Here is a 9,561-nt window from a genome sequence, read left to right as displayed (position 1 = left end):
CACCATTAACCTCATAAACTAATAAGGTTTACATTTATATTTTGAGGAAACGTATCTCTTGTGTGAGGCACTGGAACAGAGGGAACATCTGAGGTCTTATCAGGGGCAAAACGAAGCCTGCTGAGTTACAACACGGGACTGAATCTTTTAACAAAAAAAGATGCATACATACATGTAATAACAGTGATAATGACTGTCTACACAACTCCTGCTACAAATGCTAGTTTATCAAAAAGTCATAATGCTCCTTTTTGATTATTCATCTAAAAAGGTTTTTCTCGCTGGGTTAAGCCACTAGGGGAATGAAAGTTAGATCTCATTGTAAGCTTGTTAAAGAGACATAGCCTCACCCTTATTTGCACAATTTATCAAAAGGCAAATCTTGTTTTGAGCGTGAGGGAAATCAGTGAGTCCATCCTTGCTACGACCCGTACACGTTGCTCCTGTACGTCCCTGTTCAACAACCAAACACGGTGGATGGCAGCAAGCGGACAAGCTGTACAGCACAGAGAGATGGCTGCGAGATGATATCCCTCCTCCTGTTGATGCTGGAGGCTACACACACAACTTCAAATCCACGCACACACACACACACACACACACACACACACACGTGTACAAACGACTCAGAAACTGTTGATCCTGACGACGCTATCCAGAGCCTATTAGCTTACCGCTCCTCTCACACTAATGTGGCAGCAGCAGCAGTGAGTGCACAGGAAAAGGTTAGCTGGGATAAGCTGCGGTGTGATCGCCTGTCGTGGACATAGAATGCAATCTTTTGTGTGTGTGTGTGTGTGTGTGATCGTGGGATCAGTTAAAGAAGTTTCGAGGCTGCGGCACATGAAAACAAGGTCACCAGGATGTGAGAATCAGATACCGGTTTCCTTGACGATGAAACGTGTGAGGTGCTTTTTAGCATTTGGTGAGTGGATTTTAAACCTGAGAATAATCTCACTGCATCTCACACACACGGATATGATGTACCCATTACTCAGCGGTACGTGGCTTTAGTCACGGGGCAGTCAAGCCGTATTCACAAATCAACAGAGTAAGATAATTAATTCCTTGAATAGTTTACTCACTCGTAAAAAAAAAAAAGAGGAAAAGATAAGTGCCTGAGGGAGCTCTTCCATTTTGTTTAGTCAGCAGTATCCTTAATCTTTTATTATCACACCTCAAAACTATGTCAGTCATGCCTACTTTTTATTCCACTTGGGAGGTAACAATAATGTGTGTCTGGCCAGATCTAAACAGTCATAACGCAGTGGTTTCTCTCAGCGTCATAACGCAGTGGTTTCTCTCAGCGTCACAACGCAGTGGTTTCTCTCAGCACTTTAGAGACCTGCAGGTTTTTCGGTCTTGCAAGCCAGACATTTAAAAGGGATTTACCTTTGGACCACTCTCTGGTCAGATGGATAAAGTAACAGCAGCTGGATCGAGGGTCAAAACAACCGAAATGTCACTTTTAGCAAAGGCGACCAACGAATTGGGCAGGTGGGGGCCCAGCGTCTGTTTTTCCCCAAGGACAGTGACATGTTGATTGAAACACACAGGTGGATACAACACGGTAGCCCCCTATGTCACCCATCCACTGTTCTTACAAAAGAAGAAGAAAAAAAAAGCCTATTTATTAAAAGGTGACAGTGACTCCTACAGCCATTTGTCCCGGGGTTTCATTGTGAAAGAGCCTTTAAATCCCAGTGACTGGGGTTTCATTTGGACATGACAGCTCATTATCCCGGCCTGTTGTTGCTGGAGGATGCCTGGACGACAGGCCTACATGCTCTGCAGTCGACTCATGAGGCTCCGCTGGATCATCACATCTGTGGCCGAAATGACACATCAATCTTCGCGGCACCAAGTGTCCTTGCATTCCAACAACAACACGATTGTGTAAGGTACACATTAGACACGAGGACACTAAATACACAATAAGTACGGTTTACAGGCTAATGAATTGGCCGCGTCTCCGATGGCATGCCGTACAGTGGAATTTTTCCCTGAGATAAATGGAGCAGAAGGATGAAGCTGCTGTGGGGCTTCAACAACCAGCACCGATACCGCTTTGCTGTGTGGGCCCGTGTGTTTTTTACGTTGATTTGATACACATTAATAAGCCAGTTGGCCCGTGAATAGGCTCCACGCGATAACATTGATATTACATTTAAAATAAATAAACATCTAAAATACACAAATACAACAGTGAATGCCTACCTGGGCTGCTTTTCCATAATCACAGCGGTGCGTTTTGTCGTCGCTCCCACATCAGTCCGTCGTAAATGTCAAACGTGTGTTATCAGCTAATTAAAACCTTTAATAGACCACCGAGGACAAATACAGAGAGATTGTCCAACGCAGTGCCATCGTCCTGCCGCCGCTCAACCGGGAGGCAGCGCCGCGTCGCACAGCTGGTCGCGAGCCTCGGCGCGCGGAGAGGCTCGCGTGTGTGAGTTCAATTAGAGGAGAAGAATATTTCTGGAGAGATTCGCAAAAATGACCATGACAGCCGTGCGGTGTAGCCTGCGGTTCGACGGGGATTTCATATAAACGGCAGCATCAGTCATGACGAGTTAATCACACCGAGTGGCATCCTGTGCCTTCAGCTGAGCACGAGGCGGGGGCGCACCAATCAGGTGGCAGAATGAGATATGATTGGCATGCCACGAACCAATGGCCTGTTCGGACGGGGAGATCCCTTTGGAAGGACAACAAAGACAGCCAATCAGTGCAGATCTTTATTTGGCAGGAAGGCGGGACCTGCAGGTGTCATACAGCGGTGTCGGATTATCTGTGTATGGTATAAATAAACGATTAATTATGTGAGATTAACGGTTATATATAACAGTTTTAATATATCTCTGGCTCAGCACACGATTATACCATAGTAATTAACTGTCGTGTCACAACTACAAGCGCCTGTATATGTAATTGCTATTTTCAGTGTTATGTCTTGAAAAAAACATTTTTATTTGGCTAGATTTCAACAACAGCCACAATTAGAAGTAGTCTACCTGTTCTGTTTAAATTGACCTTGACCTAAGAGCGGCAGCAGGTAGGCTAGCCTATCACAGCACAGTGGTGGAGGAAGCCTACTGCCTTCAATACTCAAGAAAATGTAGCTATACACTGTACAAACACATTGAAAATGTTACTAAAGTAAAACTATATTATCAGTGCTATTATCAGTGAAATCTTCTTAAAAACAAAAACGAACATTCGTTAATGATAACTAAACTGTCATACATAAGCTGAAGGGAACATTTTGCTGGGGATATCCCAAACCTAACATTGTTTCCTGGGAAGTTAAGTACATTCGTGATAATGCTTCTGTTCAACTCTTCACTTGAAGTACAATTTCAAAAGACCTGCAGGACTTTTACTCTGCAGCATTAATAGTTTTACAATGTATGATTAATACTGTAGTTTTACTTTAGGAACATTTTTGACCATTGCCAATACCCACAATCCCTAAACAGCTTCAGCAAGACGTTGCTGAAGGACAATTAGCCCTACTATATCTTCATTTTTCTATAGCGGCAGCATAGATAGCATTTCTCTGATCCATTGTTTAAAAGAGGGCGGTTTATCTGATTTTCACGGAAGAAGAATGAGTCTTTGAGCCATCAATGTAGCACATGTGTCTGAAATACAGAAACCGTTATCTCTGGTGAAGAAATCCCATAGATGGCAATGTGTGAGGTGGGCACTTTGTTTTCCTGCACATTATTCATGAAAATGCTTCGAAAACTTGTTCCAGGATTGACGCCACAGAAACATATGGCCTACATTAGCTGTGGTACGGTGGCATCTTGAACATTCTGGGCTTATATTGGGTTACATTTTTGCAAGTCTTTTGAGTAGTAGGCGTTGTACTACCTTAAATTGAATAAGGCACTGTCTTATACTGAAGGAAGAAGTATGGATGCATTCAAGGCTGAGTTTCCAGAAAGCATCTTTTAATCCACTTCAGATTAGATCTCTAGATGCTTTTTACCACAGGCAAGCCTTGAGGGATGTTCTCTGCCTTTGTATTGAGGCCCCATATAACAAAAGTGAACATATTATGAAATACATTTAATGCCATCGGTCAACTGGCCAAATATATTTGCTTTATTGCCATCAAGTGGATTAAATGGATACTGCGGCTCCCCAGGCTCTTGGACCATTGTGAGGAACAAATGCTGCAAATGCTTTATATCATTCAGATACTTATTAATTGACAATTTAAGAACTTAAATTATCACAATACTTTCATCCGAAATATATCATATCAAAAGACAAAAGGATCAAAACGCCCAGGATTGGCTGTACTGTATTATAAGAAGGGCAGGAATAGTTCAGTCACCATACACGACATAAATAATCTCCAGAAATATTAAGGCATAACAACAGTTCATTAAATGTTACAGCTCTGACCCTTATCCCATACCTCCGTGATTCTGACGAATCACAGCCTTGGAAACGTGCACGACGTTCTTTCTGAACAGGCGATGCTGTGTGGTGACAGATGCATTCAGGTGTTATGGAAAATATCGTAATCGCATTATAAAGTAATGGACCCGTACTATTTGGACAGTCGAATAACCGGTACATGGATATTTATGACTATGGTTCAGTTTACGCCGCGGAGACCCAAAAAGCCCTGCCATCATTTGATGATACATTTGTGTATTCAATATGAATGATTTTGTATATGTTTGTTTAAATGGAACAGTTCTTTCTCAAGGCTTTGTCCCGCATCACATGATATATAAAATAAAAACAACAGCATCCTGATAATTTTGTTGCGCAATTCATTTCGTTGTTAGTCTGTAGTTGTTATCAGGCAAAACATCTGCCGTTCCTTTTTTTAGGCAGTGGTTCGGACCGGGTCAAGAGTGCAGGGGTTTTTCGAGGTGTACCCGAACGCACCATACATGTGTGCCGTGAAGACTTGCTAGCTCAGTAGTATCACGCACTTTGACATCGGCAGGACATAAGATATATCACAGCAAGGTAACGGTGCAGTTTTTTCACACTTTTCACATCAAACTTGACAGTATGTGTATATATGTAGTTGTTATTAACTGAGAAATGTTTTGAATACTTCGTAGCAGTTGCTAAAGTTAGGATTTAGAGATTTGCTTTGGTAGCTCACACGCTAGCCACATTAACGTTAGCTTTGTTTTGAGTTCGTCAATTAGCTTTAGCTATCTATACTTGTTTTTCTGACCATTCGTCCACTATACAATGATGTTAACGCCGTATTGATGATGCTATGTTAGATAATAAGACACGGTAGAGCGCAATGTTGCTTTAATGTTGATTGATAGTAATTCGTGACTCGCGTTCAATTGTTAGCTGCTAGCTTGCTAACTAACTGGTTTGAATGAACAAGAAGGACGAGGAGCGCAGTATCGCATCGGTCGGCCATTGTTTTCAGTCTGCGTAATTGTAATGGCTAAAGGGACACAACGTTTACATTTTAACTTGTTTTTCTTCCAAATAATTGATTCTTTCAGTTTGATGTGAGCTACAACCTGCTAGCGTTAGCCAAACGACCCTCCTGCTAACTTTGCAAAATTACGAGATAGCATATTGGGTTTCAGTTAATTTTAGCATCGAGCTAGTATTAACATTTTTCTGTGTTAAATCTATTTAACACCGGAAATTCCGCGAGTAACTTATTTATAGTAGCCTACCACACAATTGCTGACGTGAGTAATAACGATAATGAAACATTATTAGATATTTATAATCATATTTATTACTAATGCATGTGTAATATTAATTATTTTAATTGTTAGGGACCACCCAGGTTTTTTTTCTCAAATAAGCTTTCATATTAAGGAGAACTTTACCACAATCATTTTGTTTTGGAAAAGCTGTGAGACACAGATTCACTGATTTACACTTTGTTCCTACAGATGGCCGAAACCGACGTTGATAATGAACTTTTGGACTATGAGGAGGACGAGGAGCCCCAGGGAGTCCCTGAGAGTGGGACCCCAGCAAACAAGAAGGAAGTGAAGGGTTCCTATGTTTCCATCCACAGCTCGGGCTTCAGAGACTTTCTCCTCAAACCAGAGCTGCTGCGGGCCATTGTCGACTGTGGTTTTGAGCATCCCTCAGAAGGTGAACAGCGGTTTTGGGTCGTTTAATGTTAAAAAAAACGATGTAAATAATCCTTATTGTAAAGCAACAGCTGTATAATACAATGAGACTTACACCTCTTCATAAACTCTAATTTTTTAAAATATCTTCTGTGTTTTTGGAAATATATCTCATCTTTAATTGCCATTTGTTTCATTTTCAGTCCAACATGAGTGTATTCCACAAGCTATCCTGGGCATGGACATCCTGTGTCAGGCCAAGTCTGGTATGGGAAAGACGGCAGTGTTTGTACTGGCCACCTTGCAACAGATAGAGCCTGTGGATGGTCAGGTGAGTTGCTCATCATTGGTTTTTGCTTGCCTTATATGCTCAAGAGTCATAATGCCTCTCCTATAGTTCTGTACTAGGTGGTGTTTTCAGCACTGTTTTGTAAACCCTGCGTCCTCTCGATTACATTTTGTTTGCAGTCACATGTTTCTATTTGTCTAGATGGCAATACAAAAGTACAAAATGCACTACATAAGGACTTAACAGTTAATACGACTAATGTCCTCATTTCCCCGTATGCCAGGTGTCTGTCCTCGTAATGTGCCACACGCGAGAGTTGGCCTTCCAGATCAGCAAAGAGTACGAGCGCTTCTCCAAGTACATGCCCACTGTCAAGGTGTCGGTGTTCTTCGGTGGCCTGGCCATCAAGAAGGATGAGGAAGTCCTGAAGAAGAACTGCCCTCACATTGTCGTGGGAACTCCGGGACGCACCCTGGCCCTCATCCGCAACAAGACCCTCAACGTGAAGAACATCAAACACTTTGTGCTTGACGAGTGCGATAGGATGCTGGAGCAGCTGGGTGAGTAAGAGGTGGATGTTAAAGAAAGACGTAGCTTTGGTGGAGGACTGTGGTCGGTATGTAACACAGTGGAGGCTACCAGTTGACTCGGGTATCGTTCTGTGAATTCATATCTTGCGTATAGTAGTGTAATGTCATCTAATATCTCATATGCTCACATCTTTTTAGTCTTTCTCACTAGCTGTCGTGCATTTAATGTTAAAAATGGGTTGTGGGGGATATCATCCCACTCTGACCTAATAGGGAATGAAGTAATTCGGTTTATTTAAAAATAGACTTGAACATTTCTGGTATTCCCATGGTTTAAACATTTCTATTTGTTTTACAAAGAAGGCTCAAAATACAATTAATGTAATTTTGAGAGTATAATTTCTTTCTCTTTCCGATAGACATGAGGCACGACGTCCAGGAGATCTTCAGGGTGACACCCCACGAGAAACAGGTTATGATGTTCAGTGCCACGCTAAGCAAAGACATCCGCCCCGTCTGTCGCAAGTTCATGCAGGATGTGAGTTATCCTTGAGATTTACTAATGTTTCAAATTCAAATAAATTTGCAGTTTATTTAGTTTTTAGCAAAATGATAAACAGTGCTGCAAGCCCGAGATTGTCTTTTCAAATGCCATTTTAATCCTGTATTAAGTAATCTTTGTTGATGAACACTGATGTATCAATTACTGTGGAGTTAGAGAAGTTATACATCCCTGGAAAGTAAAAGGGCAACAATTGCCCTTCCCTCTTTGCCACGACTGAGGTGCCAGTAAACTCCAGCAAAGCTGCTCAGTCTGAAATGTATCCGACGATGAAGTCTCCCTGGAGAGTTGACGGTTAAAATGGGTGTAGACACGTATTCACTGATGTTTTAACAGACACTAACGGTTAAATGATTAATAGATTCAATTGCTTTTAGTTATTAACCTGTTAAGATTCTGTTATGTGTAATCAACGAATGAGATGGTTTGGGTAGTTCAGTGTTTGTTGCCACGCCCCTCTTTGCTTTGCCCACTTGTGGCTGTCGGTGTCATAAGTGGCCATATCTGAGGGGCAGAGTGATCCTCCATGGGCAGATTTGGCTCGGTCAGGACAGTCTGTCCTCCTGGCTCTGCTGCAGTCCAGGAGAACAGGTTCAGTGAGCCACCATGTGCAGTTCATCTGCTGGAACTTATTGGAAGTTCAGAAAACTGTATGAAGTCGTAAACTTGAGTGTGTGTGACTAACGTTTGGCTCCTCTCTCTTGCTGTGTAGCCCATGGAAGTGTTCGTGGATGACGAGACCAAGCTGACACTCCACGGCTTACAGCAGTATTACTGCAAGCTGAAGGACAGCGAGAAGAACCGGAAGCTTTTCGACCTGCTCGATGTCCTCGAGTTCAACCAGGTATAGCCGGCAGTTATCTGAATCAGTGATGTTTTGGTATTTTAAATCTTTATCACAGGGCTTAATTTTCCCATGTCCTCCTACTCATAATTTTGAAGTCAAGTGTTTCTTGTCCTCTAAAGGGAGATATTTATGTTGATTTCAGCCATTCGGTCATCTCATTGCCAGCAAAAATATGCAAGACTTTTCTTTTGGTTCCTTCTTAGGTGGTGATCTTTGTTAAGTCGGTGCATCGCTGTGTGGCTCTGTCCCAGCTGCTGGTGGAGCAGAATTTCCCTGCCATCGCCATCCACAGGGGCATGGCGCAGGAGGAGCGGTAAGTGCCGTTTAATTCAACAGTAGCTTTCTTGATTTCAATGTCTTGAATTTGAAAACATCACATCACTGTAATTTGCTTTTCATCAAGTAACCGGTGAGAAATTTACAACCATGCCCCCCCCCCAGGTTATCCCGGTACCAGCAGTTCAAAGACTTCCAGCGGCGAATCCTGGTTGCGACCAACCTGTTTGGCCGAGGCATGGACATCGAGCGCGTCAACATCGTCTTCAACTACGACATGCCAGAGGATTCTGACACATACCTCCACAGAGTCAGTCCAGCTATATTATTTAATGTTTTTTTTTATATCCCAGATCTGTGTATTTTACAATCGCACACAGCAGAGCCCGTTTTGAGCCCGATCTGTCTGTTCCTCAGGTGGCCCGTGCTGGCAGGTTTGGTACCAAAGGCCTGGCCGTCACCTTCGTGTCCGACGAGACCGATGCCAAGACCCTGAACGACGTCCAAGACCGCTTTGAGGTCAACGTAGCAGAGCTACCAGAGGAGATCGATATCTCCTCCTACAGTAAGTTTTGGTGTTGCTCCAGTCTGTAACTAACCACACTGCTGGAGGCTAAAACTGTGTATGAAAGTGCATCACATATTTAAAATAAACATCAAAAAACCTTCCTTTTTCTCTTTGCAGTTGAACAGTCCAGATGAGTCTGAAGCAACTTTGCAGTGAAGCTCGTGCGTGACCCTTGGTGTTGCTGTATTTTGGTGGAGGAAAGAAACCCCCTCAACATTTATTTTAAGGCCCCCCCCCCTCCTACCACCTTATCTTGGCACGTTCATGATTAAAAAAAAAAAAAAAAAACTTTTAATTTCTTTTATCATGTCTTTGCAGGGTGCTTGTATTGTTTTCCTTGTTTAAACATTGATATATTGTTTTGGTTGCATAATTAAATTTTTTTTATACCTTA

At 42.4% G+C, this 9,561-nt stretch overlaps 1 protein-coding gene across 1 annotated transcript; it reads left to right on the top strand.

The window, feature by feature from the left end:
- Positions 1-4,890: 4,890 nt before the first annotated feature.
- LOC142948316 (ATP-dependent RNA helicase DDX39A) lies at positions 4,891-9,561 on the top strand. The gene is made up of 10 exons (XM_076090275.1): positions 4,891-4,998; positions 5,910-6,117; positions 6,299-6,426; positions 6,668-6,944; positions 7,334-7,452; positions 8,189-8,320; positions 8,527-8,636; positions 8,765-8,909; positions 9,017-9,164; positions 9,285-9,561. Exons 2-10 carry the CDS (start codon positions 5,910-5,912, stop codon positions 9,299-9,301), a joined length of 1,284 nt encoding a protein of 427 aa, XP_075946390.1. The 5' UTR covers positions 4,891-4,998; the 3' UTR covers positions 9,302-9,561.

The sequence above is a fragment of the Anarhichas minor genome, unplaced genomic scaffold (genome assembly GCF_050575085.1).
Source record: "Anarhichas minor isolate MPS153535 unplaced genomic scaffold, ASM5057508v1 ptg000012l, whole genome shotgun sequence".
NCBI lineage: Eukaryota > Metazoa > Chordata > Actinopteri > Perciformes > Anarhichadidae > Anarhichas > Anarhichas minor.
The sequence above is the reverse complement of the archived record's forward strand: the minus strand, read 5'-3'. Positions and strand labels throughout refer to the sequence as shown.